Raw genomic sequence first — 26,501 nt, 5'->3', positions numbered from 1 at the left:
GCTTAGTCCCAATCCCCTTTTAATTTTCACTCAGCACCTGCTCTATCTGGTGTCATTAGCAAAGCTGCCATACGTCTACACAGATGCCCACCAAATCTCATAGAAGAACCTTTGAGGCCAGTGAAGCGTGGTCTCCTTGCCTGGCCTAGCTAACATGGTGGGAGCTCAGGTGATGCTTTGGATTTATTTCTAGATCCATTGCAGTCCAGGACCTGAGTGATGGTGATTAGGTTGTGGCCCAGTGTCTGTGGAAAATTGGCCGGTTGATAACCCCAAACACCACCTCTCTCATACACACACTCTCACACGCACACACACTATCAAGAGAGGGCTACTCTCTCATTTACATTTAGATGAGTATTGATTATTTATTTACTCACTAGAGTGAGACTCTTTTCCAATCTTCTTTGTCTCTCGTGCTCTCTTTCAATCTCTCCCTCACTTTCTTTTTCACAATAAGAGTTCAAGGTCTCGCCATCTTGCAGTGCTTGAATGACAGTTTTTACCTCTGTGTTTTTACCTCCAGTGATTTACGTCTAGAATGGGATCAATGGCCTGAGTTTGCGCCAAAAAATACTGGTATTGGCAATTTTAGTTTTCATTGTCTGATGAAGTGCCATTTTTAACAGAATCCTTTGTATCGTAGCATCTTTGTATTTGTTTTTCTGTAGTGGGAGCTTAGCATAAATGCGTGCTCCTTGACTGATTGTGCTAATCCCCAGTTCTACCAAACACCCGTTAGGTCAAAAGAACAGCAACAGTGAAAAATTGCCATGAACCAAACATACTTCATCATAACGTGCTGTTCAGAATTCGTCTAGACAGACCCGGGATGCAATTGAATGTAGCCATGCGGCCATTTTATGTATGAAATTCATCTCGGTACTCGGCAAGGTGACACGACCTCGCCTTCCTTAAGGGCAGAGTGCTTATCACTGACAGCCCCTCTCCCCTCTCTCCTCTAAATGTGCTTATAATCAGATGGCCCCAGTCCATAAGGACGTTAGAAACACTCAAAAACATACCCAAATATCACATGAAGAAATAAAATCCCCCCAGTAACCCAACATGTATAAAAGGGGCTAAATTTGCAGTGTATAAATGGGTAAACTGAATGAAATGGCCAGACGCGGATGCTCTAAATGCTATGAAATATGACGTGGTGTGTGAAGGTTGGGGGAATATAAAACGGGTGGGTCTGTGCCAGAAGATAAGGGGGTATTGAATGGGGCTCGAGCACATTATCGGGCAAACTGTGGTGACATTTGGGGAGGAGGTGATGGCTGGGCCTAGGACGACACGTGTGTTTGAACTGCAAATGAGGTCTGAAGCTCGGGGGAGATGGTGTGTGTGTGTGCACCTTGCCTTTGTCTACGTGAGTAGGTGTGTCTGTGTCTGAGTAAACAGTGTGTCTGAGTAAAACAGTGTGTCCATGTTTTTTTTAGATGTCTGTGTTTTTCTTATATGTTTTCTACATGTTAGTCATTTAGCAGATGCTTTAATCCACAGCCACGTACAGTTAGTGCATTCATCTTAAGATGGCTAGGTGAGACAACCACGTCTCAGTTATAGTAAGTGCATTTTTCCTCAATAAAATACCTATCAGCTAATAGGAAAAAGTGAAGTGTGACTGTTAGTTCACGAAAGGCAAGGGTGTTACTTTTTAGTTTATTTAGAATTTTGTCTCATTGGTATGTGAGCAATGAATGAATCTATAGGAAAGTGTTATAAACAGTTAAATAAATGATGTGCAGTTGTCCTTATGGAGACAGTCTCGTTAACCAATCAGATGTTAGTTGCCCCCAGGCTTAAATAAGGATGGCTCAACAGTTTTCTTGCCAGCGTTCTGTTTCAGTCACTGTTTCATTTTAGTTCTATTAGTTGGTTTTACTCCTATGAACTGCACTAAAAGCCCACACCTCCTCCACGGTCCCTTGAAAGGTTATGCACACACACATTCACCCAGTAACAAACATTTTATACACACACACATACACCAAGGCAGGGCATCTTTTCCTCTCAGCATGTGGTTTTTGTCAGGAGGGCTTTTCATTTTCTTTATCCTGGTGGTCACGTCATGTCCTTTACCAAGGCTCGCCCACCACCACCATCGTCAGGCAGAAATCTAAAAGGTCATTTTCCGTGTTCACCATTAGTCACACTCTTTCGCCCTCCCTCCGACTCCACATCTCGGCAGTGACCCCCCTTTGAGGTTCGCGGCCTCTACCGAAGACGCTGATGAAGAATTCACATGCAACTTCAAGCGTATTCTACACCCAATTCAAAGTTGTAGCGAAGATTTCGCTACCCTCAGTCAAACAGTGATTAGAGCAAATTGTTATTAGGATAACATTACAATATTTTACCCACCACTGTGCGATACAGCTGGTTTTAGCACGTTCTTAGCGTGTTTGTTTACCTTGTGAACGCACGATACGCTCCAGGTCTTCGAGGCATATTCTTTTGCTGGCTCGCTGAGGCTCGGGTGACATTTTGGAAACCCGCGGTATTTGAGAAAGGGTAAATATTGCCCAAAGTCTTTTGCCATACTTAGACTTGGCTGCTTTTATATGGATTTTTGCCTCCTTTTTTGTAGGAAAGAAAGCAGGAGAAGAATTAAAAACACATTCCTGGTGGATTTTTAGTCCACCTTACATAATATTGGCACGTTGCTGGGGTGGTTGGACGGCGAGGTGCTTTCAGGTAGAGACGTCTACGTCCTGTGCCATCTTTCAGAAGCAACATGTATTATTGATTCAGAAGGACAAATTTGATTAAATGTATATCTTTAGATATAATGCAATGTGCCTGTGCCACATCACCAGTTACTTGTTAATTCAATCTCTGTTTGTCACGGCTACTTCTTTAAAGACTGTAAAAAAAAAAAAAAAGCTATGACATCACCACATCTACATATCGTAAATTAATTATTTCCGAGCAAATCAATCGCTTGACTGATCACTGGCTGAGTGCATTTTTTGGCCTTGCAGACAGGATGCAAAATGTCACCTAACTTCAGTGGACATTTCGGGTGTGCTTTATCCAATGTGTACTTTTGCGTCTGTAAATGTAACATTTTCTGCTCTTGAATGCCTGAAATGAAGAGAGCCTGCCCAGTCGAACTCTTAAGAACAACAGCAAAGCAGGGCAGGAGCAGCGGACGCCAATTCTCTGTTCCTGATCTAGTATCATTTCTTCTGTTACCGTCGTACAGTTTTACTTTATTTCTTTGTTGGTCGTTTCCGAGGGGATATAATTGCATCTCCGGGCCCAAAGAGGTCACCTAAAAATGGGTCCCCATTATGGAAGCTCGGAGTCGCCGGGAAGAAAAGAAAAGGTTGCGAATCTAATTGGGCTCCCGGTTACGTTCGTCTAAATACGGCGGTGGAGCGCTGACCTTGACATGCCTGGAGCCAGAGATGAATAGAGACCAGGGGGAGGAGAGGGAGGGAGAGGCTGAATGCAGCCTTTTGTTTGAGCTGAGCCAAAGGAGCGCCCAGGATGGGGATGGGATTGTGGGTATTGGAAGAGGAGAGGAGCTGTGACCCCTGTGCCCTTGGTCTTGACGAGTGTGGCAGGAGCCAAAGAGCATCTTTGTTGCGTGTCCCGCTAATTCTTGAACTCCCAAGTCCTCTTCCTGTCTGCCTGCCCCCATCCCTTTCTCACCTGTTTCCCCCTGTGTCTTGGTTCGGTTCTTTTTGTCTATATCGAACAAACGCACGTACACAAAACATGAAATATTCTAAATCACACCGGTGTCGTTGCCAAGAATGCTTCCATAGTGTAAACTTTAAAAGACGGACCAAGCCTTCAGATGTTGGAGTTAAAGTATTGTACATTATTCTTACTTCCTGTATAAAAGCCTGTATAGGTGCACTTGCGTCGCCACAGCAGTCGACTGTATATGGTAATCCATGGGTCTCTGTGGAGTCAGTCGTTGCATTGCGTTGACCCTGTGCTTGCTGTGCCACAGGTCCCATGTACCGTCTGGAGAGGCAGACAGAGCCCAACATGGCTGTGGATCTGGACAGCAGCCTGGAGAGCCAGAGCACCCTGGAGTTCTGCCTGGTCAGGGAAAACAGTGAGTATCCTGCTCCGGCGTCATCGAGGATCAGCTTCACCTCCCCCAACCATAGCCTTAACAATTAGTGACAATCAACAATCAAAACTATCCCAAGATCAGCATCTAGGTGCAACTTCACCCTACACAGAGTATCCTCCTCCTGGTTTGATTCAATACCACCTCTAAAGGCCTGAATATCTCTCATCTGAACATATTTTTGTAGCCTGTGCTTAAATGTTTCTTCAATGCAAGGTTTCACCTACTGTTGGTTTGAAAGTAGTCTCTTGTTTTTCTCTCTCTTCCTCTCTCTCCCACCCCCTCTTTCTCTCTCTCCCACCCCCTCTTTCTCTCTCTCCCACCCCTTCTTTCTCTCTCCCACCCCTTCTTTCTCTCTCCCACCCCCTCTCTCTCTCCCATACCCTCTTTCTCTCTCTCCCACCCCCTCTCTCTCTCCCACCCCCTCTTTCTCTCCCACCCCCTCTTTCTCTCTCCCACCCCCTCTTTCTCTCTCCCACCCCCCTCTCTCTCCCATCCCCCCTCTCTCTCTCCCATACCCTATTTCTCTCTCTCCCACCCCCTCTTTCTCTCTCCCACCCCCCTCTCTCTCCCACCCCCTCTCTCTCCCATACCATCTTTCTCTCTCTCCCACCCCCTCTCTCTCCCACTCCCTCTCTCTCTCCCACTCCCTCTCTCTCTCCCACTCCCTCTCTCTCTCCCACTCCCTCTCTCTCTCCCATCCCCTCTCTCTCTCCCACCCCCTCTTTCTCTCTCCCACCCCCTGTTTCTCTCCCACTCCCTCTCTCTCTCCCATCCCCTCTCTCTCTCCCACCCCTCTTTCTCTCTCCCACCCCCTCTTTCTCTCTCCCATCCCCTCTTTCTCTCTCTCCCACCCCCATCTCTCTCTCTCTCCCTCCCCCCATCTCTCTCTCCCTCCCTCCCCCTCTCTCTCTCCCACCCCATCTCTCTCTCTCTCCCTCCCACCCCCATCTCTCTCTCTCTCCCTCCCTCTCTCTCTCCCACCCCCCTCTCTCTCCCACCCCCTCTCTCTCTCCCACCCCCTCTTTCTCTCTCCCACCCCCTCTTTCTCTCTCCCACCCCCTCTTTCTCTCTCTCCAACCCCCTCTTTCTCTCTTCTCTCTCTCTCTCCCCCACACCCTCTTTCTCTCTCTTTCCCACCTCCTGTTTCTCTCTCTTTCCCACCTACTGTTTCTCTCTCTTTCCTCTCTCTCTTTCCCACCTACTGTTTCTCTCTCTTTCCTCTCTCTCTTTCCCACCTCCTGTTTCTCTCTCTTTCCTCTCTCTCTTTCCCACCTACTGTTTCTCTCTCTTTCCTCTCTCTCTTTCCCACCTCCTGTTTCTCTCTCTTTCCCACCTACTGTTTCTCTCTCTTTCCTCTCTCTTTCCCACCTCCTGTTTCTCTCTCTTTCCCACCTCCTTTTTCTTTCTCTCCCACCCCCTGTTTCTCTCTCTCTCCCACCCCCTGTTTCTCTCTCTTTCCCACCCCCTGTTTCTCTCTCTTTCCCACCTCCTGTTTCTCTCTCTTTCCCACCTACTGTTTCTCTCTCTTTCCTCTCTCTCTTTCCCACCTACTGTTTCTCTCTCTTTCCCACCTCCTGTTTCTCTCTCTCTCCCACCTCCTGTTTCTCTCTCTTTCCCACCTACTGTTTCTCTCTCTTTCCTCTCTCTCTTTCCCACCTACTGTTTCTCTCTCTTTCCTCTCTCTCTTTCCCACCTACTGTTTCTCTCTCTTTCCCACCTCCTGTTTCTCTCTCTTTCCCACCTCCTGTTTCTTTCTCTCTCCCACCCCCTGTTTCTCTCTCTTTCCCACCTCCTTTTTCTCTCTCTTTCCCACCCTGTTTGTCTCTCTCTCCCACCCCCTGTTTCTCTCTCTTTCCCACCTCCTTTTTCTCTCTCTTTCCCACCCTGTTTGTCTCTCTTTCCCACCCCCTGTTTCTCTCTCTTTCCCACCCCCTGTTTCTCTCTCTTTCCCACCCCCTTTTTCTCTCTCTTTCCCACCTCCTGTTTCTCTCTCTTTCCCACCTCCTTTTTCTCTCTCTTTCCCACCCTGTTTGTCTCTCTTTCCCACCCCCTGTTTCTCTCTCTCTCCCACCCCCTGTTTCTCTCTCTCCCACCCCCTGTTTCTCTCTCTCCCACCCCCTGTTTCTCTCTCTCCCACCCCCTGTTTCTCTCTCTCCCACCCCCTGTTTCTCTCTCTCTCCCACCCCCTGTTTCTCTCTCTCCCACCCCCTGTTTCTCTCTCTCTCCCACCCCCTGTTTCTCTCTCTCTCCCACCTCCTTTTTCTCTCTCTTTCCCACCCCCCTGTTTGTCTCTCTTTCCCACCCCCTGTTTCTCTCTCTCTCCCACCCCATGTTTCTCTCTCTCCCACCCCCTGTTTCTCTCTCTCTCCCACCCCCTGTTTCTCTCTCTCCCACCCCCTGTTTCTCTCTCTCTCCCACCCCCTGTTTCTCTCTCCCACCCCCTGTTTCTCTCTCTCTCCCACCCCCTGTTTCTCTCTCTCTCCCACCCCCTGTTTCTCTCTCTCCCACCCCCTGTTTCTCTCTCTCTCCCACCCCCTGTTTCTCTCTCTCCCACCTCCTTTTTCTCTCTCTTTCCCACCCTGTTTGTCTCTCCGTTCTCTCTGTCAGGCTCTAGAGGAGAGGACAGTTCAGAGGAAGATCCTCCCATGGACATCACCACGGTGCAGGACATGCTGAGTAGCCATCGCTACAAGTCCTTCAAGATCAGCATGATCCACAAGCTCCGCTTCACCACTGACGTACAGCTCGGTAAATACTCCCTACCCACACCCCACACTGGCCCAACCCTGCTCTCCCTACCCCCACCCCACACTGGCCCAACCCTGCTCTCCCTCCCCCCACCCCACACTGGCCCAACCCTGCTCTCCCTACCCCCACCCCACACTGGCCCAACCCTGCTCTCCCTACCCCCACCCCACACTGGCCCAACCCTGCTCTCCCTACCCCCACCCCACACTGGCCCAACCCTGCTCTCCCTCCCCCCACCCCACACTGGCCCAACCCTGCTCTCCCTCCCTCCCTCCACCCCACACTGGCTCAACCCTGCTCTCCCTCCCTCCCCCCAACCCACACTGTCCCAACCCTGCTCTCCCTCCCTCCCCCCAACCCACACTGGCCCAACCCTGCTCTCCCTCCCTCCCTCCACCCCGCACTGGCCCAACCCTGCTCTCCCTCCCTCCCCCACCCCACACTGGCCCAACCCTGCTCTCCCTACCCCCACCCCACCCCACCCCTGGCCCAACCTTGCTCTCCCTCCCTTCCCCCCACCCCACACTGGCCCAACCTTGCTCTCCCTACCCCCACCCCACACTGGCCCAACCCTGCTCTCCCTACCCCTACCCCCACACGGGCCCGATCCTGCTGAACCCTACCCCCATCCCGGCCCAACCCTGCTCTCCATTCTTCCTTTGCCACAGACAACACGTTGGTCCAGCCTTCCAAGGCAATATCAAAAATAGAGACCTTTTTATGAAATGCTGTTTATACCTTAATAGTTGGGTCCCTCTCTGTTTCGAATTAGTCAGGCAGGCGTTTACCCCAGGTTAGGTTTCAGCCAGAGGACTTAGGTATGGCATGAGAAAGAAACTAAATCTCCCCCTCCAATCACGTTGCCACAGGTCAACCCAGGGTCACCGGGTCACTTCCTGGAAAGCAGGATCAATCTTGTTGTTTACAACAATCTGCCATGGTAACCACTGTACCCCCCCCACTGGCCCATTGGCTGTGGTAATGAGCGCTAATTCAGACCAGGAGGAGACGTGCAGCGTTCCAAACGCCACCCTATTCCCTATTTAGTGCACTACTTTTGACCACGGCCCATAGGGTTCTGGTCAAACGTAGTACACTGTATAGGAAATAGGGTGGCGTTTGGGAAGCAGACTGTCTCCTCCTGGTCTGACTGATGAGGACTGTGAGCGTGAACATGTCCTTTGTTCAAACCACACAGTCCTTGTTCACAGTTGGACTTGCGCTATTTTGAATCAAAGTCTGTCAGTCTAGTAGTGCAGTTTTTACATGTGCTTTGGATACTCTGTTACTCCTGCCGTAACCAGCACATGGGACAAATATCCTCTGCTCTTAACCCCTCTCACTGTCACAGCCCATCTGTTAACCCCTCTCACTGTCACAGCCCACCTGTTAACCCCTCTCACTGTCACAGCCCACCTGTTAACTCCTCTCACTGTCACAGCCCACCTGTTAACCCCTCTCACTGTCACAGCCCACCTGTTAACCCCTCTCACTGTCACAGCCCATCTGTTAACCCCTCTCACTGTCACAGCCCACCTGTTAACCCCTCTCACTGTCACAGCCCATCTGTTAACCCCTCTCACTGTCACAGCCCATCTGTTAACCCCTCTCACTGTCACAGCCCACCTGTTAACTCCTCTCACTGTCACAGCCCACCTGTTAACCCCTCTCACTGTCACAGCCCACCTGTTAACCCCTCTCACTGTCACAGCCCATCTCTTAACCCCTCTCTCTCTGTCTCAGCCCATTACAGCCCACCTGTTAACCCCTCTCACTGTCACAGCCCACCTGTTAACCCCTCTCACTGTCACAGCCCACCTGTTAACCCCTCTCACTGTCACAGCCCATCTGTTAACCCCTCTCACTGTCACAGCCCATCTGTTAACCCCTCTCACTGTCACAGCCCACCTGTTAACCCCTCTCACTGTCACAGCCCATCTGTTAACCCCTCTCACTGTCACAGCCCACCTGTTAACCCCTCTCACTGTCACAGCCCATCTGTTAACCCCTCTCACTGTCACAGCCCATCTGTTAACCCCTCTCACTGTCACAGCCCATCTGTTAACCCCTCTCACTGTCTCAGCCCATTACAGCCCATCTCTTAACCCCTCTCTCTCTGTCACAGCCCATTACAGCCCATCTCTTAACCCCTCTCTCTCTGTCTCAGCCCATTACAGCCCATCTCTTAACCCCTCTCTCTCTGTCTCAGCCCATTACAGCCCATCTCTTAACCCCTCTCTCTCTGTCTCAGCCCATTACAGCCCATCTCTTAACCCCTCTCTAACTGTCACAGCCAATAGCAAATTGAGGATAATTTGATGGAACTGTATTTGTAAAGTAGAATGAATAGTAATACTGTTGTTTCATGTTTGATAAACTTCAACATCTGACATCTCAACCTGAGGCTTTGCCAAGCCATAAACTGTTGGCTTTTGGGCACATTTTTTCGAATTCAAATGAATGATTTATCTCATTCACAGTGTTACCCATCAGCTGTCAGACACATGTAACGACAACGCCTCACATTTTCACATATTATAGCCGCTTTTTGCATTCATGCTGATATTATTGAATTGAAACCAGGCTGCCAGCTTTGTGGAGCCTCCTCTCCCTAGGCTGACAGAGGATGGGTTCTTAAACCAAAAGACCTGTCGGATGCTCTCCCCAGTGTTTCTCAGAGATAGGGGGTTTCCTGGGGTTTCAGAGGCGACGGCAGCTAGCGAACTCCACGGCTTAACCGTCAACAGATACGTTCAGCGTGTCAGATTAAACAAAGTTGGAGAAGAGCAGAAAGGTGGGGGGGGGGGCGGGTGTTGGCGCTAAGCCTTGCTGACAAACCATTGAGGGGTTTTGTAATGGCTGTGGGGTTTTGTAATGGCTGTGGGGTTTGTAATGGCTGTGGGGTTTGTAATGGCTGTGGGGTTTGTAATGGCTGTGGGGTCTGTAATGGCTGTGGCGTTTGTAATGGCTGTGGGGTTTGTATTTTTCAACCCATCCCACACCACCTACTGTGCTTTAGCGCCATTACGTATTTTCCAAGAAGACACCACTCTGACTGTACGATGACATCGGAGGGATTCTATTACAGTCCCAAGCGCTGAAGAAATAGAAGCAGGAGAGATGGAATCATTAGGTCACTTGTTTTGGTACTGCCCATATGTAGCTTGTTTCTGGTCGCAGGTTCAGGAATGGCTGAAGAATTGCAACATTTACCTGGAGCTAACTCTGCAAATAGCACTGCTGGGTGACGTGAAAAGCCATAGTCAATCGATCAATAATATAATAATACTCTTAGTAAAAATGTTAATCTTGAATTAACAATCTGTAGAAACTATGAGAATAGAAAGGCTTAGAAAAATATATGGCAATTAGAAATCAGAACTGGATGGTCTTCAGAGATAGATGGGAGGGGTTGAGGGTGGCTGGGTGGGACTAAAAACAAAGAAGCAGGAGAGACATTTAGGGAAAGTGGATGGGCAGTGTCCTGTGTTGCTAGCTAGTGGTACAAACTGATGTTACTTAATGTCAACATCGGGGGGGAAAGGTCAATCCCAATCCCACATTCACAGAGGCAGGAATGTCCCAGTGTCCCATAGCTCTGGGATTTATGTGGACTGAGCTAGAGGCTTTAGGAGCAGACAGTGTGCAAAAGTCGTGTGTGTGTGTGTGTGTGTGTGTGTGTGTGCGCTTGTATCTGGACACTGTCAAATGTGAGAAAGGGGGGAGGGGCCGCTGCAGGTGAAGGAAGACAGATGTTGTCAGGGAGGGAAGCTGTGTTAGGGGCGGTAGTGCTGAGCGATTAGTGCTTTTTGAGCTCGGTTCGGTTTCGATGCGATTATGAAAGAAATCATGATTTCAGTTTCGATAATTAAAAAAAACTAACATTAAATGCACTATGCGTTATGTGCATTGAATGCTGTAACAACACAGAATAAAACAATTGATAAAAGTCCCATGATTGTAGTGACCGCCCATTACTGCTTATCACTTATTAACCATCATTTATTCACATTTCTTTACTTTATTAAAATATTTCAGTTGTGTATATTACATTTTGTTTTATTTGATTAATTTACTATTTCATTCCAAGTCATCATTACATTTTACATTTTAGTCATTTAGCAGACGCTCTTATCCAGAGCGACTTACAGTCAGTGAGTGCATACATTTTTCATACTAGCCCCCCGTGGGAATCGAACCCACAACCCTGGCGTTGCAAGCGCCATGCTCTACCAGCTACAGGAGGCCTATCATCTCATCTCTATAGAGCTGTTGACTATGCTGTCTGACAAAATCACTATTTTAGTAGTTCTTCAAGGTAAATAAGGCATACTTTTATGACTGCTGAATACCAACTATCAATCACTTAGATCATGTATTTTCAGGTAGAGACACCTTGTGAAGAAACTGCTCTCTATGTATCCCCTATTGATCGCACATTCTTCTGTCTCTTACGTAGCGTAAAAGAAACACAGGCCGGACAGGTAGCCGCGCAATGGATTATGGTCATTGTAGTTAATTACCACATTTTCTGCCCTAAACTATGTAGAATATTGGCCTGTTGGAAACTACAACTCCTCACTACATCGCACAGTTCAGGCTGGATCTGATTTATCTCTAGAGAAACTGCAGCGCATTGATCTCACAGAAAAACTCAGAACACAATGGAATTCAAATAATTGGTCAATTAGTTGTTTAAAAAAACGAAAAATAACCGACATTTGGCTCAGCACTAAGGGGCAGAGAGAGAGGCTAGAGAGGTGGACTTGACTTTATCTTTACTCAACCAAGCCTGCAGACCTTCCACTTCATACTGTTTGGTATCCTCTGCCTCCCATGGCTGGTGCGCTTCTTCCTCAGGGCTTCAGATTCTTGACGCACGTCGCGTCCCACTGTCGTCTCTTTGTCTGCAGACACTGGTTCACGCTGCTTTTCCCCCCAACCTCCGTAACAAAACACTCTGCCCAGCGTCACTGCTGGAGTCCACCTCCGCCCAGAGAGCTCAGCTCTGGGCTTATTCCTAATTGATGCAAATGAGAAAAGATGGTGGCGGCAGCCATGCAATGCTGCTGGTTTAATAAAAGCTTGTTAACCGCGGTGAGGGAAATGAATGGGCCGAATTACCGGTGCGGTTATTGGGAAAGTGTCGTCTCTCGTTATAGTTCAGAACAACTCACTCACAGATGGTCGGCGGTCTTCTCTTTTCCCACTATAAGAGAACGGACTGATGGCCCTGGAAAGCAGTTATAGAGGAGGTCGTGTAAGACAGGGGGGTCTGGGGGTGCCAGCCCCATCTTAATTTTTCTAATAACCCTCAATGTGATGCTCAATCTGCCCCCTTCACATAGCATTAGGCGAGGCCTCTGTCACGGAATTGGATTAGGGCTTGTTATAGCAACCAATTCCATGTGGCCATGGAAAAATAGGGTGGCAATTTAATAACCATTATCATCAATACAAGTGACTGAGTCCATATTACATCAGTGGCTGTGATGTATAGAGTGGAAGTTAGAATAGGTTCTGCCGGGATCCTTCTGATTCCCTTTTAGTGGTAATCTGTAATTGTCATTCCAGTAGAGCAGAAAGAAATTCATCTTTAATCAGATATTTTATTTACATTTACATTTACGTCATTCAGCAGACGCTCTTATCCAGAGCGACTTACAAATTGGTGCATTCAACCTATGATAGCCAGTGGGACAACCACTTTTTTTTCCTTCTTTTTTTTATGGGGGGTAGGGGAAGAAGGATTACTTTATACTATTCCAGGTATTCCTTAAAGAGGTAGGGTTTCAAGTGTCTCCGGAAGGTGATGAGTGACTCCGCTGTCCTGGCGTCGTGGGGGAGCTTGTTCCACCATTGGGGTGCCAGAGCAGCGAATAGCTTTGACAGGGTCATTCATGTGATTTGCATAAGACCGTATACACTTTGGATGACACACTTATTACCAACGTGGAACTTGCACATAAACATAAAAATGGACACCGAAATGCAATACTTTTCTAATTTGAATCTGTCAAAATGACTCATTTTTGCATTTTAAATTGAGGCAATGGAAGAGGCACTAGTGGTCTCAAATGCCTTACCTCTAAAATCCAAACTGAGATTTTTACAGAAAACTGAACTCAACCTTTTACAGAAGAATGGGGGGTGAAGGGAAGCGACCTCTATTTTCAATGATGACACACAAAAAACAGACTTCCTCCATCAAAGCGGTCCCAGTTGTCTCCCAGTACTCCATGTTGTCTCCCAGTACTACATTTTTTCTCCCAGCACTCCATGCGGCTGCGATTGGGTCTGAGTCCCAAAAAAGGGCACCCTATTCATTACTAGTGCACTGCTTTTGACCATAGGGCTCTGGTCAAAAGTAGTGCACTAAATAGGGAATAGGGTGCCATTTGAGACGCAACCCGGATCTTTCTGTTCCCCGTGGAAATGGTGACCATCGTTTGATTGACAGCCGGGATCATCTTTCTGCCCTTTTTCCTGCACTCCATCACTTTAAGCGCTCTGATTGACAGTTGGGTTCCAGGGTTCTTTCTGGATTCAAAAAGTGGCTTAGGTGGTGGGTGTGGCAGGGGCGTGGCAATGGGAGCTGGATTTCAAATAATTTTTTAGGCCCCCCCATCTTGGCAGTGTAGAGATAAAAAAAATATATATATATATATATATATATATATATGGCAATTTCCTGTAATTCAACACATTTCTCCATGGAGCGAAGATACATTGTTTCAGTTTTGAAGCTAATTTCCTGCAATTCTACGTATTCTGCCATGGAGTTAAGAGAACATTTTGCAGTTTTAAAGCACATTTCCTGCAATTCTATGCATTTTGCCATGGCTAATGCTGTGTTCTTTTGCTCAAACATAACAATCAGTACTGCTAAATTCATTGTTTTGGGAATTTTCAATACTCCCTGACTGTCTAGCCTTTATTTTGGTGATTGTTAGTTAAAATATATAGCTCCATTACTTTATATCTTGTTTAGTCGTTTAAGTTTACACTGAAAGCGTTTTTTCACATTGAAAATGTATTTTTATACACTATTTGGACTTAGGCGACCCAAAAAAAACACTTAGGCAGCCTACCCAAGGATTTCAATACAAAACAAATCCCTTGGTTCATCTCTCCGCCCCCCTTTTGCCTCACATTAACCGCTCTGATTGACAGCCGGGTTCATCACTCCCTCACATTAACCGCTCTGATTGACAGCTGACACATCTGTCATAGACCACAGGCCCCACTCTCTTTGTGTGTGTGTGTGTGTGTGTGTGTGTGTGTGTGTGTGTGTGTGTAGCCTAGTCTCCATTACCTTTATAGAGAGCATCAAAATGTAATTCTCATCCAACCCACTGGCTTGCCTGATGAAAACATGAACAAAACAGGAGAGAAACACACAAAGAATTACCAAACCTGTCTCCATTGGTGGCATTGCAAGAGCCCGATATGTCCCCATTCTGTCGAGTCATCCCGTTCAGGGAATTTAAGGTGCTATTTTTATGGCCATGTATCCGGCACAACAGTTAAAATAAACAAGTAATTCAATAGATTAGCTTTTTAAAATACATTTCCTCAGCTTAATGACAAAAATCAACGCTAAATGTCCTCACGTTTGTGACGTTGTTGCTTTGGTTACCAAGTTATTTATCAAAGGGCCGTTTATGAAGGGCATCTATAAGTTGTATTCTTCGAGAATCAATGCGTATATCATTAATTTAAAAGTCAAAAAATGGATGGAACCTTTAAATTCAAACCTGCTTTTTCGCAATGTGTTAGGAATGCCATTTTTCGTAAACCTGGTTAGCGATTTTGATTGAATAGGACCCGCTATAGATCCCCTCCTGGGGAATCTGTCTGTACTTAATCTGCTGTGTCACATCTCTATGTCCATGGACATCTCTAGCATCCATTTTACTGTCTCTCTCTCTCTGTGTGTGTGTGTGTGTGTGTGTGTGTAGTGTGTGTGTAGTGTGTGTGTAGTGTGTGTGTAGTGTGTGTGTAGTGTGTGTGTGTGTGTGTGTGTGTGTGTAGTGTGTGTTTGTGCGCAGCAGCAGAGCCTAGGCGACAGTGATGACAGATTAGCACTGTGAATGGCCATTAACGCCACACAGCACCATCATTTTCACAAAAACGGATTACGCCGACGCTTTACGCAGTGACAATCCACGAGAGATGCTGTTGTGTCCCACAACAAAATGGAGGATGGAGAGTAGAATCGGTGTGGAGTAGATGATTTGACCTCTGCCATCTCTCTCTCTCCCCTACGCTCTCACCTCACTCCCTGTCCCCCATGCAGGCATCTCGGGGGAAAAGGTGGAGATTGACCCCGTCACCAACCAGAAGACCAGCACCAAGTTCTGGATCCGACAGAAGCCTATCTCCATCGATTCAGACCACCTCTGTGCCTGTGACCTTGTGGAGGAGAGGAGCCCCAGTGAGTACCACCGTTGTGTGTGTGTGCGCGTGCTGTGTGTGTGTGTGTGTACTGTGTGTGTGTGTGTGTGTGTGTGTGTACTGTGTGTGTGTGTGTGTGTGTACTGTGTGTGTGTACTGTGTGTGTGTGTGTTTGTGTGCACTGTGTTTGTGTGTGGTGACACACAAGGTCACTGACTGGTAAACACATACAGTGGGGAAAAAAAGTATTTAGTCAGCCACCAATTGTGCAAGTTCTCCCACTTAAAAAGATGAGAGAGGCCTGTAATTTTCATCATAGGTACACGTCAACTATGACAGACAAAATGAGGAAAAAAATCCAGAAAATCACATTGTAGGATTTTTTAATGAATTTATTGGCAAATTATGGTGGAAAATAAGTATTTGGTCAATAACAAAAGTTTCTCAATACTTTGTTATATACCCTTTGTTGGCAATGACACAGGTCAAACGTTTTCTGTAAGTCTTCACAAGGTTTTCACACACTGTTGCTTGTATTTTTGGCCCATTCCTCCATGCAGATCTCCTCTAGAGCAGTGATGTTTTGGGGCTGTCGCTGGGCAACACAGACTTTCAACTCCCTCCAAAGATTTTCTATGGGGTTGAGATCTGGAGACTGGCTAGGCCACTCCAGGACCTTGAAATGCTTCTTACGAAGCCACTCCTTCGTTGCCCGGGCGGTGTGTTTGGGATCATTGTCATGCTGAAAGACCCAGCCACGTTTCATCTTCAATGCCCTTGCTGATGGAAGGAGGTTTTCACTCAAAATCTCACGATACATGGCCCCATTCATTCTTTCCTTTACACGGATCAGTCGTCCTGGTCCCTTTGCAGAAAAACAGCCCAAAAGCATGATGTTTCCACCCCCATGCTTCACAGTAGGTATGGTGTTCTTTGGATGCAACTCAGCATTCTTTGTCCTCCAAACATGACGAGTTGAGTTTTTACCAAAAAGTTATATTTTGGTTTCATCTGACCATATGACATTCTCACAATCCTCTTCTGGATCATCCAAATGCACTTCAGACGGGCCTGGACATGTACTGGCTTAAGCAGGGGGACACGTCTCGCACTGCAGGATTTGAGTCCCTGGCGGCGTAATGTGTTACTGATGGTAGGCTTTGTTACTTTGGTCCCAGCTCTCTGCAGGTCATTCACTAGGTCCCCCCGTGTGGTTCTGGGATTTTTGCTCACCGTTCTTGTGATCATTTTGACCCCACGGGGTGAGATCTTGCGTGGAGCCCCAGATTGAGGGAGATTATCAGTGGTCTTGTATGTCTTCCATTTCCTAATAATTGCTCCCACAGTTGATTTCTTCAAACCAAGCTGCTTACCTATTGCAGATTCAGTCTTCCCAGCCTGGTGCAGGTCTACAATTTTGTTTCTGGTGTCCTTTGACAGCTCTTTGGTCTTGGCCATTGTGGAGTTTGGAGTGTGACTGTTTGAGGTTGTGGACAGGAGTCTTTTATACTGATAACAAGTTCAAACAGGTGCCATTAATACAGGTAACGAGTGGAGGACAGAGGAGCCTCTTAAAGAAGAAGTTACAGGTCTGTGAGAGCCAGAAATCTTGCTTGTTTGTAGGTGACCAAATACTTATTTTCCACCATAATTTGCAAATAAATTCATTAAAAATCCTACAATGGGATTTTCTGGATTTTCTTTTCTCAATTTGTCTGTCATAGTTGACGTGTACCTATGATGAAAATTACAGGCCTCTCTCATCTTTTTAAGTGGGAGAACTTGCACAATTGGTGGCTGACTAAATACTTTTTTTCCCCACTGTATCCCCCTCACACTGAAAGCACTCATTTTTCGGGGGATCATATTCATTTAGTCACCTTTGACTGTATATTCCTCTGGTTTGACTTTGGCAGAGTGCTGAGACCTTCCATAAGAGGCTGTAAATACCAGAAGATTCAGTTGAAGAAGCTGCGTTTAGTAGCAGTCAGTAAACATAACCTGTATTACAAGTCAATGGTGATACTGGATAGAGTGATCTATCTTCAGGTTGCACCTTGCGACTAAGCAGATGTCTTATTTTAACTGACAGCAATACGGACCATCAAATACAGATTGTAATCGTTGAAGCCGCCCGGCGTTTCCACGACGGTCTCCCCCACACGTCCACCAGGCTGATAGAACCTAGCTCATCGCCTGTGTGTGTGTTCTCGTATCTCTGTTAACCCACCATCATCTCCTGCCATCTGTAATAAAGCCCCGTAGACGAGGCCTCCTCTCTTTTCTCCCCAAGCTGCCGCCTCCCTAGCTTCCATCTCTGTCCGTTGTAGAGGCTGCTTTAATCAGCCAGGCAGTCTCCATCTCTCCCCCTCTATTCACACTGCATTACCAATACCCAGTCTCCATCTCTCCCCCTCTATTCACACTGCATTACAAATACCCAGTCTCCATCTCTCCCCTCTATTCACACTGCATTACCAATACCCAGTCTCCATCTCTCCCCCCTCTATTCACACTGCATTACCAATACCCAGTCTCCATCTCTCCCCCTCTATTCACACTGCATTACCAATACCCAGTCTCCATCTCTCCCCCTCTATTCACACTGCATTACCAATACCCAGTCTCCATCTCTCCCCCTCTATTCACACTGTATTACCAATACCCAGTCTCCATCTCTCCCCCTCTATTCACACTGCATTACCAATACCCAGTCTCCATCTCTCGCCCTCTATTCACACTGCATTACCAATACCCAGTTTCCATCTCTCCCCCTCTATTCACACTGCATTACCAATACCTAGTCTCCATCTCTCCCCCTCTATTCACACTGCATTACCAATACCCAGTCTCCATCTCTCCCCCTCTATTCACACTGCATTACCAATACCCAGTCTCCATCTCTCCCCCTCTATTCACACTGCATTACCAATACCCAGTCTCCATCTCTCCCCCTCTATTCACACTGCATTACCAATACCCAGTCTCCATCTCTCGCCCTCTATTCACACTGCATTACCAATACCCAGTTTCCATCTCTCCCCCTCTATTCACACTGCATTACCAATACCCAGTCTCCATCTCTCGCCCTCTATTCACACTGCATTACCAATACCCAGTTTCCATCTCTCCCCCTCTATTCACACTGCATTACCAATACCTAGTCTCCATCTCTCGCCCTCTATTCACACTGCATTACCAATACCCAGTTTCCATCTCTCCCCCTCTATTCACACTGCATTACCAATACCTAGTCTCCATCTCTCCCCCTCTATTCACACTGCATTACCAATACCCAGTCTCCATCTCTCCACCTCTATTCACACTGCATTACCAATACCCAGTCTCCATCTCTCCCCTCTATTCACACTGCATTACCAATGCCCAGTCTCCATCTCTCCCCTATATTCACATGCATTACCAATACCCAGTCTCCATCTCTCCCCCTCTATTCACACTGCATTACCAATACCCAGCCTCCATCTCTCCCCCTCTATTCACACTGCATTACCAATACCCAGTCTCCATCTCTCCCCCTCTATTCACACTGCATTACCAATACCCAGTCTCCATCTCTCCCCTCTATTCACACTGCATTACCAATACCCAGTCTCCATCTCTCCCCCTCTATTCACACTGCATTACCAATACCCAGTCTCCATCTCTCGCCCTCTATTCACACTGCATTACCAATACCCAGTTTCCATCTCTCCCCCTCTATTCACACTGCATTACCAATACCCAGTCTCCATCTCTCCCCCCTCTATTCACACTGCATTACCAATACCCAGTCTCCATCTCTCCCCCTCTATTCACACTGCATTACCAATACCCAGTCTCCATCTCTCCCCCTCTATTCACACTGCATTACCAATACCCAGTCTCCATCTCTCCCCCTCTATTCACACTGCATTACCAATACCCAGTCTCCACCTCTCCCCCTCTATTCACACTGCATTACCAATACCCAGTCTCCATCTCTCCCCCTCTATTCACACTGCATTACCAATACCCAGTCTCCATCTCTCCCCCTCTATTCACACTGCATTACCAATACCCAGTCTCCATCTCTCCCCCTCTATTCACACTGCATTACCAATACCCAGTCTCCATCTCTCCCCCTCTATTCACACTGCATTACCAATACCCAGTCTCCATCTCTCCCCCTCTATTCACACTGCATTACCAATACCCAGTCTCCATCTCTCCCCCTCTATTCACACTGCATTACCAATACCCAGTCTCCATCTCTCCCCCTCTATTCACACTGCATTACCAATACCCAGTCTCCATCTCTCCCCCTCTATTCACACTGCATTACCAATACCCAGTCTCCACCTCTCCCCCTCTATTCACACTGCATTACCAATACCCAGTCTCCATCTCTCCCCCTCTATTCACACTGCATTACCAATACCCAGTCTCCATCTCTCCCCCTCTATTCACACTGCATTACCAATACCCAGTCTCCATCTCTCCCCCTCTATTCACACTGCATTACCAATACCCAGTCTCCATCTCTCCCCCTCTATTCACACTGCATTACCAATACCCAGTCTCCATCTCTCCCCCTCTATTCACACTGCATTACCAATACCCAGTCTCCATCTCTCCCCCTCTATTCACACTGCATTACCAATACCCAGTCTCCATCTCTCCCCCTCTATTCACACTGCATTACCAATACCCAGTCTCCATCTCTCCCCCTCTATTCACACTGCATTACCAATACCCAGTCTCCATCTCTCTCCTCTATTCACACTGCATTACCAATACCCAGTCTCCATCTCTCGCCCTCTATTCACACTGCATTACCAATACCCAGTCTCCATCTCTCGCCCCTCTATTCACACTGCATTACCAATACCCAGTCTCCATCTCTCGCCCCTCTATTCACACTGCATTACCAATACCCAGTCTCCATCTCTCCCCCTCTATTCACACTGCATTACCAATACCCAGTCTCCATCTCTCGCCCTCTATTCACACTGCATTACCAATACCCAGTCTCCATCTCTCCCCCTCTATTCACACTGCATTACCAATACCCAGTCTCCATCTCTCGCCCTCTATTCACACTGCATTACCAATACCCAGTCTCCATCTCTCCCCCTCTATTCACACTGCATTACCAATACCCAGTCTCCATCTCTCCCCCCTCTATTCACACTGCATTACCAATACCCAGTCTCCATCTCTCCCCCTCTATTCACACTGCATTACCAATACCCAGTCTCCATCTCTCCCCCTCTATTCACACTGCATTACCAATACCCAGTCTCCATCTCTCCCCCTCTATTCACACTGCATTACCAATACCCAGTCTCCATCTCCGCCCAGCCCTGATCATTATCTACAGATGTATCTATGTATGTAACAGACATTGGAAGCCAAGGGGGTGGGGGAGGAGGATGTAGGCGCTGGATGAGTATGACTGAATTAGTTATCTGGACTCCCAGGAATGAGAGTGGAAGAAAAGGGGTTGTGTGTGTCGGCGTTCTCTGGAGGAAGGAGGATACGTTATTATCGCATGTGGTTTTTTGAATGACTTGTATTTGTGGATACTCAAGTCCTTTTTAACGTCCCCCCAAAACAATGTGGGTCCTTATGTATTGTCTTCTTTATTGAGACCGGTTAGAAGGTAGAGAGAACGGGGCAGGTTAGAAGGTAGAGAGAACGGAGCAGGTTAGAAGGTAGAGAGAACGGAGCAGGTTAGAAGGTAGAGAGAACGGAGCAGGTTAGAAGGTAGGGAGAACGGGGCAGGTTAGAAGGTAGAGAGAACGGGGCAGGTTAGAAGGTAGGGAGAACGGGGCAGGTTAGAAGGTAGGGAGAACGGGCAGGTTAGAAGGTAGGGAGAACGGGGCAGGTTAGAAGGTAGGGAGAACAGAGCAGGTTAGGTAGAGAGAACGGAGCAGGTTAGAAGGTAGAGAGAACGGGGCAGGTTAGAAGGTAGAGAGAACGGAGCAGGTTAGAAGGTAGAGAGAACGGGGCAGGTTAGAAGGTAGAGAGAACAGGGCAGGTTAGGGTAGAGAGAACGGAGCAGGTTAGAAGGTAGAGAGAACGGGGCAGGTTAGAACGTAGAGAGAACGGAGCAGGTTAGAAGGTAGAGAGAACGGAGCAGGTTAGGTAGAGAGAACGGCGCAGGTTAGGTGGTAGAGAGAACGGGGCAGGTTAGAAGGTAGAGAGAACGGAGCAGGTTAGAAGGTAGGGAGAACGGAGCAGGTTAGAAGGTAGAGAGAACGGGGCAGGTTAGAAGGTAGAGAGAACGGAGCAGGTTAGAAGGTAGAGAGAACGGAGCAGGTTAGAAGGTAGAGAGAACGGAGCAGGTTAGAAGGTAGAGAGAACGGAGCAGGTTAGAAGGTAGAGAGAACGGGGCAGGTTAGAAGGTAGAGAGAACGGGGCAGGTTAGAAGGTAGAGAGAACGGGGCAGGTTAGAAGGTAGGGAGAACGGGGCAGGTTAGAAGGTAGGGAGAACGGGGCAGGTTAGAAGGTAGGGAGAACGGGGCAGGTTAGAAGGTAGGGAGAACGGGGCAGGTTAGAAGGTAGGGAGAACGGGGCAGGTTAGAAGGTAGGGAGAACGCGGGGCAGGTTAGAAGGTAGGGAGAACGGGGCAGGTTAGAAGGTAGGGAGAACGGAGCAGGTTAGAAGGTAGGGAGAACGGGGCAGGTTAGAAGGTAGAGAGAACGGGGCAGGTTAGAAGGTAGAGAGAACGGAGCAGGTTAGAAGGTAGAGAGAACGGAGCAGGTTAGAAGGTAGAGAGAACGGAGCAGGTTAGAAGGTAGAGAGAACGGAGCAGGTTAGAAGGTAGAGAGAACGGAGCAGGTTAGAAGGTAGAGAGAACGGGAGCAGGTTAGAAGGTAGAGAGAACGGGGCAGGTTAGAAGGTAGAGAGAACGGGGCAGGTTAGAAGGTAGAGAGAACGGAGCAGGTTAGAAGGTAGAGAGAACGGAACAGGTTAGAAGGTAGGGAGAACGGAGCAGGTTAGAAGGTAGGGAGAACGGAGCAGGGTAGAAGGTAGAGAGAACGGGGCAGGTTAGAAGGTAGAGAGAACGGAGCAGGTTAGAAGGTAGAGAGAACGGGGCAGGTTAGAAGGTAGGGAGAACGGGGCAGGTTAGAAGGTAGGGAGAACGGGGCAGGTTAGAAGGTAGGGAGAACGGAGCAGGTTAGAAGGTAGGGAGAACGGGGCAGGTTAGAAGGTAGGGAGAACGGAGCAGGTTAGAAGGTAGGGAGAACGGGGCAGGTTAGAAGGTAGGGAGAACGGGGCAGGTTAGAAGGTAGAGAGAACGGGGCAGGTTAGAAGGTAGGGAGAACGGGGCAGGTTAGAAGGTAGGGAGAACGGGGCAGGTTAGAAGGTAGGGAGAACGGGGCAGGTTAGAAGGTAGGGAGAACGGGGCAGGTTAGAAGGTAGGGAGAACGGAGCAGGTTAGAAGGTAGGGAGAACGGGCAGGTTAGAAGGTAGAAAGAACGGGGCAAGTTAGAAGGTAGAGAGAATGGAACAGGTTAGAAGGTAGAGAGAACGGAGCAGGTTAGAAGGTAGAGAGAACGGAGCAGGTTAGGTAGAGAGAACGGAGCAGGTTAGAAGGTAGAGAGAACGGGGCAGGTTAGAAGGTAGAGAGAACGGAGCAGGTTAGAAGGTAGAGAGAACGGGCAGGTTAGAAGGTAGAGAGAACGGGGCAGGTTAGAAGGTAGAGAGAACGGAGCAGGTTAGAAGGTAGAGAGAACGGGGCAGGTTAGAAGGTAGAGAGAACGGAGCAGGTTAGAAGGTAGAGAGAACGGGGCAGGTTAGAAGGTAGAGAGAACGGAGCAGGTTAGAAGGTAGAGAGAACGGGGCAGGTTAGAAGGTAGAGAGAACGGGGCAGGTTAGAAGGTAGGGAGAACGGGGCAGGTTAGAAGGTAGGGAGAACGGGGCAGGTTAGAAGGTAGAGAGAACGGGGCAGGTTAGAAGGTAGAGAGAACGGGCAGGTTAGAAGGTAGAGAGAACGGGGCAGGTTAGAAGGTAGAGAGAGCGGGGCAGGTTAGAAGGTAGAGAGAACGGGAACAGGTTAGAAGGTAGGGAGAACGGAGCAGGTTAGAAGGTAGGGAGAACGGAGCAGGTTAGAAGGTAGAGAGAACGGGGCAGGTTAGAAGGTAGAGAGAACGGAGCAGGTTAGAAGGTAGAGAGAACGGAGCAGGTTAGAAGGTAGGGAGAACGGGGTACAGTTGTAGAGGGGATAAAGAAGGAAAGTGTCACGGTGGGATTTGATCCTGTGGGACAGTATGTTCTTAGCAGGCTGAAGCACTACCGCTGCCCAACGCTCCTCACTACTCCAGTCCTTTAGGTCTATTGGAGGGTGTATTCATTGTGTTTGAGGTTCTGCACATTCAACAGATTGGAATATGACTCCACTGATTATGTTTACAGTACGTAGCGTGATGTAGTACGAACAACTGAAGATAACATTTATGAAAATGAGTAAAATACGGAAAGAAAATATCATTGTACATTCAACTATATCATGCAACTCATTCCACTACCTATTTCAACGTTTTCCTTACATAGACAGCATCCACCTCACCCCTGATCCTATGCTCCTCTCCCCAACACGTCCCCTGCTTACCTCTTCTCCCACCCGTGTCCATCAATATTAGCCCTTCATTGGCCCCAGCTAACCCACATCTCCCTCTAAGAGCTCATTCCTCTGCGTCGCTGGGGCTCAACACTCCGTTGACCTGGTAATTGGCACAGGGGCCCAGCTCTCTCTCTCTCTCTCTCTCTCTCTCTCTCCATCGAGCGGTTCTACATGACTAGGTAAAGAAGACGGCACGAAGATTAATGAAGGCCGGCTAATGCAGGAGTGAAAGGGGGATGAGTGTGCAGGAAGAGGAGGGAAGGGATGGGGGAATGCTGCTTTCCGACACCTCCACTGAGTGGAAGTTAGAACTGTAGTCGTCACAGTGTCTCTTTCATTGCCTCTGTGTCAAATTTTTATTTATTTATTTAATTTGGTTGTGTTGTCGTATCCTTGCCGTGTTTGCTTCATGGTTACCAGCAGCTGTTGTAAGGCAATGTGATTGGTTCTGCAGGTTTCCTACCTCATCTGTTAGGTTTTCTCTTTGAGTTCCGCGGGGAAGAATTTAGTAAAGGAGTCTTTGTGTAACGTTCAGTCACAGAAAATGTATCTGCAGTCTGTGCTTAGCGCTGTGTTCCATGGTACGGGATCCTCTTTCGGTGTCTTTATATATTATGTTTAACTCATGCTTTGTTTAATTTGTTAGGTGTTAGAATGTGCCAAGGGTCCTTTGCAATTTGTTCACCTTTCTGTCGGTATATGCTTGATGTCAATACATTAGCACATGTTCGTTAATAGGGCACCCTTGTGAAATAGTCTGGCCTAACGCCCTGATACGTCGGTAAATGTCCTTGTAACCTGACTCTAACGAACGATTCGGGGGGGAAAAAATGATTGGTGTGGCTGAAATTTTTCAGACGAATTAAAATCATGCCACTGCAAGACACCGTTTACTTTCAGGAATCAACTTTAAAGGTGCACTATGCAGAAATCGCTCCACCGTTTCCTGGTTGCTAAAATTCTAATAGTTCGCTTAATTTCAGTTTATGTGACTCGCAAGTATAGTTTAGAGAATCGTTGTACCATCTAAACCGCTGTGAAATATATTTTCCATAACCAAAAATATTGTATTTTCAGCTGGTGTACGAAACCGTAAACGCAAAAAAACGAAACTTAAGAACAGGAAGCATAGAAATAGCCCACATGTAACAGATCTACCGCTTCTTAGACTTGCTTTTAATGAAAATGACAGATCTATAACTCACATTTCTATGTGCATTTGTCTGGTCGCCCAAAACGTTACATATTGTAGCTTTAATAACCCTTTTCCCAGTATGGTCATGGCTATACTGTGAACTCTCCAAGGGATGTGTGGTGTGGGTGGGAGGTGGGTGGTGTGTGGGTGGGTGTGTGTGTGGTGTGTGTGTGGTTGTGTGGTGTATGCGGGGGTGTAGTTGTGTTGTGTGTGTGTGTTTGTGTGTGTGTGGTTGTGTGGTGTGTGTGTGTGTGTGTGTGTGTGGTTGTGTGGTGTTTGTGTGTGTGTGTGTGTGTGTGGTTTGTGTGTGTGGTTGTGTGGTGTGTGTGTGTTTGTATGTATGTGTGTGTGTGTGTGTGTGTGTGTGTGGTTGTGTGGTGTGTATGTGTGGTTGTGTGTGTGGTTGTGTGGTGTGGTTGTGTTGTGTGGTGTGTGTGTGTGTGTGGTTGTGTGGTGTGTGTGTGTGGTGTGTGTGCACATGTGTGGGGGATGATGATGAGAACAGCAGTGACCAAAGTGGACTTCTCTCTTAATTTGAAAAGGAGGTTTTGCAGGGGAGGGAGTGTGTAAGTGATTACAATGAAACTGGAACTTGGGGCAAGCGTTCACTGTCACATCGACAAGCGGGGGGAAGAATGGAGTTATTGACTTTAAATGGGAAGCATGTGTGGCTATGAAAGACCCCAAAAGTCTCATGTTCCCATAATCAGTATCACACCAAACAAGCAGTCAGCCCGCCCCACCCCCCCTGCTGCCCACCCCACTCAGTCACTTTTTTTCTCAAAGCCTTTTGACAAAAGTGCATATGTTTTTGTGTGCAGCCTGTGGCACCTGACAAGGATAGCCTATTTCGCCTGCAGGGAAGTACAAATATGATGACGTTCTCTGTTTTTCAAGGACCTGTTTATTTTTCAGTCCAGAAGTACGGCAGCAAGCATGTTATGAACACCACTTTATACTGTGGACATTTGGCCTGGTACTATGTTCGTACTATGCAATTGTAGTTATCAAAAAATAAAGTGCAGAAATTGAATAATGTTTATATTTTTCCCCTTAACTTTAAGCTATTAAATGAAAATAAATTCTGACCGCTTAGATGGTACATCTTACCTCGGCTCATTAACAAACCAGTCCCTAGACCTATTCATAACTAAGGACCTATGTCTGTTTCTCTTTGTGGTTTATGTTGAAGATTTTGTCTATTTTGATGGTGTGCCGTATCCCCTCGGCTAGGCCTCTCCTTGGCTTTGAGTGGATATGACACTTACATGGCTTGCCTTTCAAATCAGACAATAGCGTGATTAATGAGGTGCGGACGGTGAGAGGGAGTCGTGGTTGTCGCGTCGCAAGAGGTGCTCATCGCTCCTCTGATCTATTCATCAACTGCTCCTCAAAAGGGGGGTCGACCGCCTGGGTCCCTCTCTCCAGGGAGGTGAAGGGGGAGGGAGGCT

At 47.6% G+C, this 26,501-nt stretch overlaps 1 protein-coding gene across 1 annotated transcript in view; it reads left to right on the top strand.

Moving 5' to 3' along the window:
- Nucleotides 1-26,501, top strand: part of mapkap1 (MAPK associated protein 1) — a 102,371-nt gene that overhangs the window by 58,819 nt on the left and 17,051 nt on the right. Inside the window, exons 7-9 of the mRNA XM_041897337.2 lie at nucleotides 3,974-4,081; nucleotides 6,710-6,850; nucleotides 15,150-15,287. Of these exons, the coding sequence (XP_041753271.1) occupies nucleotides 3,974-4,081; nucleotides 6,710-6,850; nucleotides 15,150-15,287 (387 nt within the window). The remainder of the gene's footprint in view (nucleotides 1-3,973; nucleotides 4,082-6,709; nucleotides 6,851-15,149; nucleotides 15,288-26,501) is intronic.

This window comes from Coregonus clupeaformis, chromosome 15 (genome assembly GCF_020615455.1).
Source record: "Coregonus clupeaformis isolate EN_2021a chromosome 15, ASM2061545v1, whole genome shotgun sequence".
NCBI classification, from domain to species: Eukaryota; Metazoa; Chordata; class Actinopteri; order Salmoniformes; family Salmonidae; genus Coregonus; species Coregonus clupeaformis.
Note: the sequence above shows the minus strand (reverse complement) of the source record. Positions and strands in the feature narration are given on the sequence as shown.